At 42.3% G+C, this 14,641-nt stretch overlaps 1 protein-coding gene across 1 annotated transcript in view; it reads right to left on the reverse strand.

Annotated features, from left to right (window-relative positions):
• LOC139266712 (dynein axonemal heavy chain 8-like) overlaps positions 1–14,641 on the reverse strand; it is a 2,132,242-nt gene that overhangs the window by 596,411 nt on the left and 1,521,190 nt on the right. Inside the window, exon 49 of the mRNA XM_070884298.1 lies at positions 6,860–7,032. Coding sequence (XP_070740399.1) covers positions 6,860–7,032 — 173 coding nt within the window. The remainder of the gene's footprint in view (positions 1–6,859; positions 7,033–14,641) is intronic.

The following is a 14,641-nucleotide window of genomic DNA, read 5'->3' on the forward strand; positions in this document are numbered from 1 at the left end:
GCGTAGCATGGAGACCTGAGAAACAGGATAAGCATAAGATGCAGGAGAGAGAGTAGGAGATAGAGTGGGAAGATCTAAGAACTCAGCAAAGGAAGAAAAAACCAGGGAACCAGAAAATAGGTTGCTGAGAAAACTAATAATAAAAAAAGAGAAGATAAAACCGACACAGAAGCTTCAGCTTTTGTGCCAAGAAAGAGAAAGATATGCTTTGTTGAGTGAAAGGGTGGTATGAATGTCTGTCTTTAAAAGAAAGTGTCTGTTATGTTAAGCTTCACCCACTTTTCTGTGCAAAAGCTGGCTGGTTAACCCTTTTGTCATGTGTTAAAAATGTATATTGTGTACCGAGAATTGAATTCCATTTTAAGTTAGAATGCAGGTGTGAATTTATTTTGAATATGAGTTACGGACCTATGAAATGTACAAAAGGCAGTTTTTTTACAAAAGATAGACTTCAACCTTGAAGTTACAGTTGGGATGGTGTCTGCTAAAAAAAAATGAATTAATTTAAATGTTTTAATTGGATTACAATTGCAATTGTTTTATATAATTTAAATTAAAAATGTGTGGTCTCATTTTAAATCAATTCGAATCGTAACAAAGCACTGTCTTTTCAATTTGGTTATTGCAAGCCAGAGATGCCCACTTACTTGTCAAAAAAACTTAATCATCGATTAAATTGGTTTGAAAGATACTAAATTTAGTCTATGAATGAGATAAAGAAAGGAGAAGGGAGAGATTCTGTCCCATTCAGTGTAATGTATTTTAAAAAAGAAGCCTGCATGAATTTCTTGAAGCCACCTGCTAAGGGAAGATCCACCCTCTTTTTCCTTTTATGTAGAATGTGTGTGATGTTTGTTAAATTGGAAAGGTATCTGAAGAAAGAAGAATATGGAAAGTGACGTAATTTACTGAGTTATTTTGTTTTATTTTGTCTGCTCTGTATTGTGTTTAGTTGATAACATATTGGCTATGAAAAAAAAGATAATAGTCTGAATTTGATTGGAATTATTGAGGTTAATAAACCTATGAAAACCCGACTTTCATTGTGGCCACAGTGAAATTCTGGTTATTCCAAAGTGCGAATGTCCCGAGTTCTGGACATGAGACTTTCACATTGGAAAAAAAAATGCAGACACCCTATGCTGATAATGATTTTTGCTAGAGAAAATAAAAGTTGCCGTTTGGTTGTTTGGAAAATTTTATTTTGAATTACATGAAAGCTTCTCGTTCAGTAAAATAGATTAAAATAAAAGATTGGCAGTATTTGAATTAGAATTTTGAGACATTTGAGATGATTCTCTTGGTAAACATTTTGGTAGTATTGGAAAATCTTGGGTTCGAAAAACTTTTAAAATAAATAATACTAAACAGTTTAGTAATAATACTAAAATACTGTTTTATCTGATGAGAGACAGAAATGCCATTTGGGGGAAGACAAGATAAGATATGGAAGTAGCCTTGTAAATGAATTACGAGCACTTGAATTGCAAGCACTTGTGTCTCGAATGTTAACTGGCCAGGTTAGATGCAGGAAGATTGTTCCCGATGTTGGGGAAGTCCAGAACCAGGGGTCACAGTCTAAGGGTAAGGGGTAAGCCATTTAGGACCGAGATGAGGAGAAACCTCTTCACTCAGAGAGTGGTGAACCTGTGGAATTCTCTACTGCAGAGAGTTGTTGATGCCAGTTCATTGGATATATTCAAGAGGGAGTTAGATATGGCCCTTGCGGCTAAAGAGATCAAGGGGTATGGAGAGAAAGCAGGAAAAGGATACTGAGGTGAATGATCAGTCATGATCTTATTGAATGGTGGTGCAGGCTCAAAGGGCCAAATGGCCTACTCCTGCACCTATTTTATATGTTTCTATGTAAGACAATTTGTAAACTATCACTTGTTCTTGAAATTGAAATTGAAATTGATGTGTAAAATCGGGAGTGGAAGTTTTGAAGGTCCCTACTTGGAAAAAAATATCGGGAAAGGTTTTTTTAAAAGGAAAAAAATGAAATTCCATGAAGTGATATAATGATGTCCGATAAAGATTTCCTCTGCCTTCTTATAAACATAGAAAGAAGTTAACCCTTTCTGTTGACATGCTTTTTAAAAAAATTGAGCAAGGATCCACTTTTGAATTACAGAATGAAATTTTAAAGATATTGGACCTTTTTATGATTTGATAAACTAATTCCTTGGGCTCTTAAGTCGAGCTACAATTCAAACACTCGAGAAAGAATAATTTAACTGAAGTTTAAGGGGACAATTGCTGTGTATAAAGAGAAAAGTTTGTGGGGAAATAAAATTGAACATTGACAAAACGTGTCAGTGCAACAACACAACTGTTTGGATTTGTGATAAGCTTGAAATTATTAAATGGATTTGGGCATGCTATAGCTGGTTATAATTAAAAAAAATTAAGTTAATAACTTGGACCAAGTGGGAACATTTGATCTATGTTTTCTATCTTTAATATTGTATTGGACAGTAAGGCTACTACAGAACTTATGGGATATGAATAGTAATTAATGGGATGCCCCACTTAAGATGCAAGATAGAAACAGGGAAAATACACCAACAAATGGGAATTTTTCTAACATTTTAGTGAAAGTCAGGAAAGTGTAGTTATGAATAGTAAACTGATAGCTTTCTCTTGGAGACATTTGTGTCCTAGTCTATGTACTTGTTATGAAAAATTAATTTGATAGCCTGGCCACTACCCAAGACATTGGGATCATGCAGTAGAAGATGAGCAAAGATCTCCAGACAATCTTTTGATCAGATCACCTGAAAGCCCAAGATGGCTTGTATCGGATGGCATCGAGACACCGGTGTAAGAGTAAAGACGTGATTTGTAGTATATGAAGCAATTAGCATGCGGAAATGCATGGTGAATTTGCACTGAAGAACAGGTCTCAGACATGCTCAGTTACTTGATAATAGCAAGACATAAAATGGTTAATGTGGCTCAGGAAATTAGACTTTTTTTTAATGCATTGGACATACTCCATCAAGAAACTATCTAATTAATGAAACAACCAGAAGAGAGTTAAACACACTGGTACATGTTAGAGGAGTTGAAAGTATATTTAAGAAAAAAATGATTAAAATTTAAGTTAAAAAAAAAATTGAAGGCGAGGCAGAAATAAATTTAGTAAGAATTATCCACAACGGATGGATACGAGTAAACGAGATCTGGAGACTCTTTTAAGTCCATGACTTGTTGTTTAGATGTTAAACTTCAGCTTTCTTTACAATGTCTGTTTTCTTTGTCTGCATCATTGTCGCTCAAAATGTATGTTCTTAGTCGATGTACTAGTGATTGTGAGACTAAATTATAACTAACTGTAATTGTGTTTTGTAGGTAACAGAGCGTGGGAAAAACCAGTATGAATCCAGTATGGGTGGTTTTAGTGGTGCCTCCTGTACCATCCTTGACAGGTTTAACAGGACCTGTCTCAAAACCTATGTTTAAGTGAAACCAACAGTAAATGAGGTATAATGAGGTAAATGAGGCATTTGACAAGGCGCCACATAAAAGGTTACTGCACAAGATAAACGCTAATGGGGTTGGGGGTAATATATTAACATGGATAGAGGATTGGCTAACTAACAGAGAACAGAGTCAGGATAAATGGTTCATTCTCTGGTTGGCAACCAGTAACTAGTGGAATGCCGCAGGGTTTAGTGCTGGGGCCTCGGCTATTTACAATCTATATTAACGACTTGGAAGAAGGGACTGAGTGTAACGTAGCCAAGTTTGCTGACGATACAACGATGGGAGGAAAAGCAATATGTGAGGAGGACACAAAAAATCTGCAGAAGGACATAGACAGGCTAAGTGAGTGGGCAAAAATTTGGCAGATGGAGTATAATGATGGAAAGCATGAGGTCATGCACTTTGGCAGAAAAAAAATCAAAGAGCAAATTATTATTTAAATGGAGAAAGATTGCAAAGTGCCGCAGTACAGCGGGACCTGGGGGTACTTGTGCATGAAACACAAAAGGATAGTATGCAGGTACAGTAAGTGAACAGGAAGGCCAATGGTATCTTGGCCTTTATTGCAAAGGGGATGGAGTATAAAAGCAGGGAAGTCCTGCTACAGCTATACAAGGTTTTGGTGAGGCCACACCTGGAATACTGTGCGCAGTTTTGGTTTCCATATTTACAAAAGGATATACTTGCTTTGGAGGCAGCCCAGAGAAGGTTCACTAGGTTGAGGGGATGAGGGGGTTGACTTGTGAGGAAAGGTTGAGTAGGTTGGGCTTCTACTCATTGGAGTTCAGAAGAATGAGAGGCGATCTTATCAAAACGTGTAAGATTATGAGGGGGCTCGACAAGGTGGATGGAGAGAGGATGTTTCCACTTATCGAGGAGACTAGAACTAGAGGGCATGAGCTTAGAATAAGGGGCCGCCCATTTAAAACAGAGACGAGGAGAAATTTCTTCTCTCAGAGGGTTGTAAATCTGTGGAAGTCGCTGCCTCAGAGAAGCTGGGACATTGAATAAATTTAAGACAGAAATAGACAGTTTCTTAAATGATAAGGGTATAAGGAGTTATGGGGAGTGAGCGGGGAAGTGGAGCTGAGTCCATGATCAGATCAGCCATGATCTTATTGAATGGCAGAGCAGGCTTGAGGGGCTGTATGGGCTACTCCTGTTCCTATTTCTTATGTTCTTATATTCTTATAATTATGTGGCACAATATATCAGCACACCCTTGGCTTCGTATTATTTGACACGCTTTGGTAGTTCTCCAACTTGTAATGATAGTATATTTGATATATATATCCCATGTAGCAGGACTTTGAAGGAAAACCAAAATCATACCATAATTCAGGAAGGATGAAGTTAGTGCCATAAAGTGTATGGATATCGGAGGTAGTGAATTGATCTGGGTATGATACTGCTGATCCAGATTAAGAGGTGCTAGCCAGTATCATGATAAAGTGAGGCATTGGAAAGAATTCTTTGGCATCAAGCTGGGGATATTGTAAGATAAAATTTACCCGCATGTTATGATAGTGTTTTAATAATGCTTTTGTTTAACTGTTATATGATAAATATAACTAAAAAGCGTGTAAGCTTAGCTAACCATTTTTAGCAAAGCACGATGGTAGATTGAGCCAATATTAAGTTAACCATTGTTAAGTGCTGAAACAGTTTTTTTAAGAGCTCGGCTCTTAAGGTCAGAATATTAATTAGCCACAAAATAAAACAAAGGTCTACAGCTTAGCGATAAGGCATATCTTATCGCTATGCTACAGACCAAAGCTAACTTGTCTGTGTAAAAGTTCTCAGAGAAAAACATTCCCTCTGCAAAATACCAGATAAGGTATAAATGGTCTTAGAATGAAGACAGCTTAATGAAGTCTTAGCTTAAATAGCTGTAGCTCTTACACCATTTGAAAAAAGGTATAAAAGTAACAGCTGTTGAACTCTGAAACACAGAGGAAGACTGGAGAAGAACTAGTCAACAGAACACAGCATGAGACAGCACCACAGTCACTCAGTGGGCTTCCGTTGAGGTTTCAAGGAACAGACTGTCTATTGCCTTGTTAAGTAATATTTCTTTGTACTGGAAGTAAACTACTTAATAAAATCTGTTGTGCTTTGTTGCACCCAGTGTGGTTTGTTGTGGTCACAGACAGGTCTCTTCTGACAAATCTTACAAATCTTACACTGGGGCTGGGGCAGCTGTCCTCAGTCTCTCAGTATTGTGGGTGGGTGGAAGATCTGTCCTCAGGCTCTCAATATTGAAGGGGGGAGCTGTCCTCGGTCTCTGAGTATTGAAGGGGGAACTGTTCTCGGTCTCTGAGTATTGGGGGGGGTAGAGTCCTCGGTCTCTGAGTATTGGGGGGTGGAGTGTCCTTGGTTTCTGAGTATTGGGGGGCAGAGTGTCCTCGGTCTCTGAGTGTTTTGAATGGGCCGCGCAGAGAAGAAATGAAAGGAAACACTGGTGGTGAGCTGTCCTCCCCCTCTCAGTATTGGATGTGGGGGCGGGGAGCTGTCTTCAGTCTTTCAGTACTGAGGAGAAGGGGGTAGCTGTCCTCAGTCTCCAATGGGCAACCATCTTCCTTTGAAGCAACCCTGACTAAACCGCTCACGTAAAAAAGAAAGTAAGCAAAGTAACTCCTGCCTTCAGTAGCAGCCTCTTCAATGTGGGATCCACCTCAGGGCACTTAAAGTGCCGTATCCAAGAGCTGGAAAGTGGCATTAAGCTGGATAGCTCTTTTTCTGCCTGCACGGATATGATGGCCGAATGCCTCTTTCTGTGCCTTAAATTTCTATGATCCTATGGGACGCCTTCCTGCAGCTCCAGTAACTGTTTCAGGTGGTAAAAGGGAGCATGAGAATGAGAAGCCACAGTGCCCACACCAGAGCATCGCAGAGAGACCCCGGAAGGGTTAAAGGGATCTTGGGACTGAGCAGTGACGGTCCCGGGCGGGGTTGAGGAAGGAGTAAATATCCTGCACCAGAATGGTGAGGTCTGGGATTCAGCCAGATATTGGGTCTTGGTCTTCATTTGCAATAGAGGTGATGCGGTGCAGTGCAGTGCAGCGCAATAGCCCTCTGGCGAGGCATGGAGGAAAGTCAGACCGCTGCTGGAGTTGTAGCGCCTCTGCGGGTATGACAACAGAGTCGGAGCCGTGAGTTGGGATCGGGACAGGTGGCCTGGAGTCACCGAGGCCCGGGGTCGCGATTGGGATCGAGACAGGTGGCCTGGAGTCGTGATCGGGATCTAGGGGCCCAGAGTCACTGGGCTAGGTCATTTAGAGAAAAATCGAGTTCGAAATTGTTTATCATCGCAGTAATAATGCAAAAAAACAAAAATAAGCCGAGTGAAGTGTCAAAGAACTACCCTCACCTGTCTGTCAAAGGTGTGATGACAAGTCGATCAGTGCAGCCCAGAAATTCATTCTGATAGATAAACTCCACATCAGTGATCCCCACTCTTACATCTTGTGTGTCATCTCTGAAATAAAATCTGCTTTGTTTCAACCATTCAAAGTCACTCGCTGTTTTGATATGCATTTTTACCTATTAGGAGAAAAGAGAACAGAAAGTAAGTATAATATTAACCTGTATATATGAGTAACAACATGATCATAAACAGAAAACATCATATGAAATAAAGAACATAACCATTTTTTACATTTAAATATAATCCTTTTATCAGTAGGAGTAAGTATGATTTACCGATCTAGAGAATTGCAAGGGAAAGACTCCTCGAAGATGTTTTTGATGTAAATGGCATTAGACTGTAGCACATATCACTCACCTTTTCATCCACCATTATTTTGTCTGAAGCAAATAAACTTGCAACTCAATGAATGAAAACGGCAACAAATAATGACAATGAAGTGACGACAGCTCTGAACCTTTGTGCAATAGGCTCATTCCAAGTAACCAGAAGAGACTTTTGCCAGATCAGTGCCAATTCAATGTACATTCCTGTATAAAGCAAGTCAGCAATGCCCTCACTGTATCCCCGGGCAGTCTGGTGCACACATTCCCCACCCGCCGTGTAAAGTCGTTAAATCTAAGGTTTTGCATGTTTGGCTCGATTCAGTTTATGTTCCTATTGGTGAATGTTTCTATTTGATATTTTCAGTTAATTTTCAACAAATCACAAGAAGACATTAATAAACTTGCAAAGTGGGCATATAATTGGCAAATGAAATTCAACACTGATAAATGTGAGGCATTACATTTTGGTAAGAAAAATATTACTTGTAAAATACAAATCTAACTGGTGTAGAGGAGCAAAGGAATCTAGGAGTACACAAATCACTAAAAATATCGACACAGGTTAACAAGGCCATAAAAAAGCAAACCAAGCACTAGGGTTTATTTCTAGAGAGATATAATTAAAAAGTAGTGAAGTTATGCTAAACTTGTATCAAACCTTGGTTAGACCACATTTGGAGTACTGTGTATGTTTTAAGGAGCGACTTGAAGGAGGAAAAAGAGCTAGAGAGGTGGAGAGGATTAGGCAGGCAGTTCCAGAGCTTGGAGCCTCGGCAACAGAAGGCACAGTCACCAATGATTGTGCGATTAAAATCAGAGATGCTCAAAAGGGCAGAATTAGAGGAGAGCAGACATCTTGGTGGGGGGGAGGGGGGGTTGTGGGGCTGGAGGAGAGTACAGAGATAGGTAGGGATGAGGTCATGGAAGGATTTGAAAATGAGGATGAGAATTTTTAAATCGACGCGTTGCTTAATCGGAAGCCAATGTAGGTCAGCGAGCATGGGCGGTGATGGGCGAGCGGGACTTGGTGCGAGTTAGGACACAGGCAGCCGAGTTTTGGATCACCTCTAGTTTACGTAAGGCAGAATGTGGGAGGCCGCGAGGAGTGGGGGAGTGGAAGCCTTTATGGTTAACAACGGGGCAGGTCTTATTAGATTTAATAATGAATAATGAGACAGATTTAGTTCACAGCCTAACGGTTTTGATTGCACACATATATGTTTTCCTTTGCACCACTTTTTGGTCTATGCTTGTTCTATGACACATCAGATGTGGCTCTCATTATAACAATCCACTGCCTCAGTTCTTGGCCTCCTCAGGGGTGTCATGAGCCACGTCTTCAGTGAATAGTCCTTGGCTCCAAGCAGCCGGCCGGTAAGTCTGTTTGGAGGTGCGAAGAGCTGAGGGGGGGTGAGTGACCCAACACAAAAGAGTCACAACAACTGCCAGGGAATTTGGCACACACATGCATATTCATCTTTTTATGGTTGCAGACGAGCCGCATATTGAGGGAATGCAAGCCTGTACAGATTCATAAACACACCTAGGTGATTATGGGATGTCTTCATGGCCACAGTAAGAGTAAGGAAGTCTTGCTACAATTGTACAGGGCCTTGGTGAGACTACAGCTGATGTACAGTGCACAGTTTTGGTCTCTTTAGCTAAGGAAGGATATACTTGCCTTGGAGGCAGTACAAAGGAGGTTTATGGGATTGATTCCTGGGAGAGGGCTGTCTTATGATGAGCGATTGTATAGAATGGGTCTATACTCTCTGGAGTTCAGAAGAATGAGAGGTGATCTCATTGAAACATACACGATTCTGAAGGGGATTGACAGGGTAGATGCTGAGAGGTTGTTTCCCCTGGCTGGAGTGTCCAGAACTAGGGGGCACAGTCTCAGGATAAGAGGTAGGCCATTTAAGACAGAGATGAGGAGGAATTCTCTGCCCCAGAGAGCTGTCTATGCTGAGTTTCCAAATATGTTCAAGGCTGAGATAGATGGATTTTTGGAGTCATGAGGAATAAAGGGATATGGAGATCGGCCGGGAAAGTGGATTTGAGGTCAATGATCTTATTGAATGGTGGAGCAGGCTCGAGGGGCCATAGGGTCTACTTCTGCTCCTATTTCTTATATCTTATGTCACATTTGTACAGTCGATGCCACCCTGCATCTATGGGTAGCCACCACAAAGCAGAGAGCCCTCTCAGTAACATTGGCTCATCAGTGGCAACGTTGATATCATTGGCTGACTTGTCAAAATGGTATTAGTCACCTGGGTGATGCCAACTGCGAGATCCCACAAATGGCCCAAGTTTCGGATGGAGTTGCTCCAATTTTCTTGGAGCAACTAGCTTAGTTTGGAGTATCTTAGAAATCAAAATTCTCGGCACTTAGTTTGCTCCAGTTCTAGTGAGTTAGGTTTGTTTTAGTTCAGATATTCTTTTTCAAAAGGGGGTGTGTCCAGCCATTTAGGCCTGTTTTGCAAGTTTCGGCAGTGAAAACATACTCCAAACTAACAGAATGGAGTAAGTGTCCACTTTTGTAAGTTCTGAAAAACCTTACCGAGAGTTAAGTTTAATGCAGGCACGGAGACGGAGGTGGTGGGGGGGGGAAGCATTAAACACAAAGGACACATCAACATCACAACAGGGGGTGGGGAAGGGAAGTTGGAGGATTTTCCAAAGCACTAAACACCTTCACAACAACATTAAAGAAGCAAAGTACATTTAAAGCACTAAGCACTAAACAAAGCAGTATATTTAAAGCACCAAGCACTAAACGAAGTACAAAAAGTAATAAACAATTAATTAATAAAAAATAGAAGGAACCCTGCACCTTAAGCACCAAGACCAAAGTAATAAGCAACCAATCAATAACAAATAAAAAATAGAAGTCCAATCTTTATGTGAAGGGAAGGTGTTTCTGTCAGCCTCTCTCCGTGTCTCTGTCAGTGTCTCTGTCAGTGTCTCTCTGTCTCTGTCAGTGTCTCTCTCTCTGTTTCTGACAGTGAGGGGTAGGAGGGGGGGAGAGGGGAGGGGGGTGGGGGAGGGGAGAGAGGGGGTGGGGGAGGTGGAGAGGGGCTTGGGGGGGAGAGGGCTTGGGGGAGGGGGGGTTGGTGGGGGAGGAGTGGGTGGGAGCGGGGGGGAGAGGGGTGAGGGGATGGGGGTGGGGGTGAGGAGGGAGGGGGGGTGGAGGGGGAGTGGTTGAACAGGAAGGGGTGAGAGGCTGAACAGGGGCTGAACGTGGAAGGGACTGGACAAATAATTGCTGTAATATGCAGTAACCACGGACCCTCGCTGCTACGGCCCCCCAATTGGTATAGGCACCTCTGCTCTTTCTTCTGGCCCTCCGATCATTTCAAGTGCCCCCAAACCCATGCTCCTCCATCCTTTCCCATGCTTCTCCCCCACCGATCACCTCCCTGGTCCCCACACCATTCAAAGACAGACTGGGGGAAAAACAATACTGCAGAACTGATTACTAGAACTCAATATTACACTGTATGCTATGCACAGAAACCAGTGAAAATACATTCACCAATGAAAGGATGCTTCCACAAAAGGAGTAGCCATCATTTTCAAAAGAAAAACACTCCCATGGAAAAATGCCCTGCTGAGCCATTGCGCATGCGCGCACGCTCCAACGCACATGCGCAACGCTTCCGGCACTCAGAAGAATGCTGATCCCTAGCCCCGCCCCCCTGCTAGCTGCGATCGACTTGCTCCGCCCCAGGGAGACTTCGCTGCGCCATGCCACGCTCCAGGACGACCGGAGAATTCCCCGGTAAGATTTCGGCACACTTCTTTTCCCAGACAGGTTACTTAATTCATGGAGGTGCGCCGTTTTCACCAGCTTCGAAAACTTGGGCCCTAAATAAGGAGACCAAAACTGTACACAGTACTCCAGGTGTGCTCTCACCAATGCCCTGTACAGTTGTTGCAGGAAATCCTTACTTTTATACTCCATCCCCCTTGCAATAAAGGCCAACGTTCCATTTGCCTTCCTAATTACTTGCTGTATCTGCATGCTAACTTTCTGAGTTTCATGTACAAGAACCAGCAGATCCCTCTGTATGCAGCATGTTGTAATCTCTCCCCATTTAAATAATAATTTGCTTTTTTATTTTTCCTACCAATTTCCTACATTTTCCCACATTATACTCGTTCTGTCAAATTTTTGCCCACTCACTTAGCCAATCTATATCACTTTGCAGATTCTTTGCATCCTCCTCACAATTTGCTTTCCCACCTATCTTTGTATCATCAGCAAATTTGGTTACATTACACTGCAGCTCAATAACTCTGCAAGGATATACTTGCATTGGAGGCAGTTCAGAGAAGGTACACGAGATTGATTCCTGAGATGAAGGGGATGTCATGTGAAAAAATGTTGAGCAGGTTGGGCCTATACTCAATGGAGTTTAGAAGACTGAGAAGTGATCTTTTTGAAATGTATAAGATTCTGAGGGGGCTTGACAGGGTAGATGCAGAGAGCATGTTCCCTCTCGTAGGGGAATCTAGAACAAAGGGGCATAGTCTCAAAATAAAGGGCCGCCCATTTAAAACGGAAATGAGGAAGAATTTCTTCTCTCAGAGGGTCGTGAATCTTTGGAATTCTCTACCCCATGGAGCTATGGAGGCTGGGACATTGAATATATTTACAGTGGAGATAGACAGATTTTTGAAGGATAAGTGAGTCAAGGGTTATGGGGAGCGGGCAGGAAAGTGGAGGAGGCCAAGATCAGATCAGCCATAATCTTATTGAAGGGCGGAGCAGGCTCAAGGGGCCAGATGGCCTGCTCCTGCTCCTATTTCGTATGTTCTTATGTTCTGCTCTTTCTTTTGTTATCCTCTTGCTCTTATTGTAGTTATAAAACATCTTTGGTTTTACCTTGATTTTACTTGCCAACATTTTTTTATGCTCTCTGTTTGTTTTCCTAATTTCCTTTTTAATTTCACCCCTGCACTTTCTATACTCGTCTAGAGTTTCTGCAGTATTGAGCCCTCAGTATCTATCATAAACCTCCCTTTTTTCTTTAACCTACCCTGTATGTATCTTGACATCCAGGAGGTTCTAGATTTGTTAGTCCCACCTTTTTCTTTAAGGGAATATACTTGCTCCGAACCCTTCGGATCTCCTCCTTGAATGCCTCCCACTGCTCTGGCACTGATCTACATTCAAGTAGCTGTTTCTAGTCCACTATGGCTAAATTACCTCCCAGCTTATCAAAATTATCTTTTCCCCGATTCAGAACTTTTATTGCTGGTCTATCTTTGTCTTTTTCCATAACTATCCTAAATCTAACTTAATTATGATCACTAGAGTGTAAGCTGGGGCTCAGTGGGTAGCACTCTCACCTCTGAGTCAGGACGTTTATTGGGTTCAAGTTCCACTTCAGGGACTTGAGCACAAAAAATATCTAAGCTGGCACTTCAGTGCAGTGCTGAGGGAGTGCTGCACTGTCTTCGGTGCCTTCTTTCAGATGAGACGTTAAACCGAGGTCCCGTCTGCTCTCTCAAGTGGACATAAAAAAATCCCATGACACTATTTTGAAGGAGAGCAGGGGAGTTATCCCCAAGTGTCCCAGCCAATATTTATCCCTCAATCAACATAATAAATATAGATTATCTGGTCATTATCACATTGCTGTTTGTGGGAGTTTACTTGTGCGCAAATTAGCTGCCGCATTTCCCACATTAGACAGTGACTACACACCAAAATTACTTCATTGGCTGTAAAGCGCTTTGAGACGTCCGGTGGTTGTGAAAGGCACTATAGAAATCCAAGATTTTGTTTCTTTCTTAATAGCACCAAAACGCTCTTTGATACCCCTTCCACCTGCCCAGCTTCATTTCCTAAAACGAAGTCCAGAACTGCTTCCTCTCGTGTTGGGCTTGCTACATACTCGGTAAAAAGTTCATTTGAATGAATTTTAGGAATTCCGCACCCTCTACTTTTCACACTAATTTTGTTCCAGTTAATATTAGGGTAGTTGGAATCCCCTACTATTACTACCCTATAGTTTTTGCACTTCTCAGAAATTTGCCGACATATTTGCTCTTCTATCTTTTCTAACTGTTTGGGGCTATAGTACACTCCCAGCAGTATGATCACCCCTTTTTTGTTCTTCAATTCGACCCATATGGCCTCATTTGATGATCCTTCCAACATATAATCTCTCCTCACAGGTGTAACTGTTTATTTAATAAAATACTGTGACCCCCCATCCTTTTTTACCCCCTCTCTATCCCATCTGAGAACCCCGCAACCAGAAATGTTGAGCCTATGAGGGGATCTCATAGAAACGTATATGATTCTGACGGGACTGGACAGGTTAGATGTGGGTAGAATGTTCCCGATGTTGGGGAGGTCCAGAACCAGGGGACATAGTCTTAGGATAAGGGATAGGCCATTTAGGACTGAGATGAGGAGAAACTCTTCACTCAGAGAGTTGTTAACCTATGGAATTCCCTGCCGCAGAGAGTTGTTGATGCCAGTTCATTGGATATATTCAAGAGGGAGGTAGATATGGCCCTTACGGCTAAAGGGATTAAGGGGTATGGAGAGAAAGCAGGAAAGGGGTACTGAGGGAATGATCAGCCATGATCTTATTGCATGGTGGTGCAGGCTCGAAGGGCTGAATGGCCTACTCCTGCACCTATTTTCTATGTTTCTATGTTTCTGCCCTTCTTTCAGCCATGTCTCAGTAATAGCTATAATATCATACTCCCAAGTGTCTATATGTGCTCTCAGCACATCAGCCTTATTCCCTATACTCCTTGGATTGAAGTATAAACCATTTAGCACTGCCAAACTTCCTTGTTGTCTATTTTCTATTGGCTTGTACTGGTCCCACCTCCCCCAGAAACAGTCCCAATACCTCAGTAATCTAAAGTCCTTCCTCCTGCATCATCTCTCCAGCCATGCATTGATCTGTCCTATCCTTCTATCTTTGTAGTCAACAGCACGTGGCACTGGGAGTAATCCCGAGATTACTACCTTTGAGGTCCAGCTTTTTAATCTCTCTCTTAGCTCCCTAAAATATGCCTGCAGGACCTTGTTCCTCTTTCTACTTATGTCAATGGTCCCGATATGGACCACGACCTCTGGCTGCTCGCCCTCTCCCCGCAGAATGCTCTGCAGCTGCTCGATGACATCCTTGACCCTGGCACCAGGGAGGCAACATACCATCCTGGAGTCATTTCTACGGCTGCAGAAACACCTGTCTGCTCCCCTAACTATCGAATCCCCTACCACTATTGCTCTTACACTCTTCTTCCTCCCCACTGTGCAGCTGAGCCACCTGTGGTGCCGTGAACTTGGCTGCGTTCCCCAGTGAAACCATTGCCCCCACCAATACTCAGAACAGAATACTGGTTTGAAAGTGCGAGGTGCTCA

The sequence above is a fragment of the Pristiophorus japonicus genome, chromosome 7 (genome assembly GCF_044704955.1).
Source record: "Pristiophorus japonicus isolate sPriJap1 chromosome 7, sPriJap1.hap1, whole genome shotgun sequence".
Classification (NCBI taxonomy): domain Eukaryota; kingdom Metazoa; phylum Chordata; class Chondrichthyes; family Pristiophoridae; genus Pristiophorus; species Pristiophorus japonicus.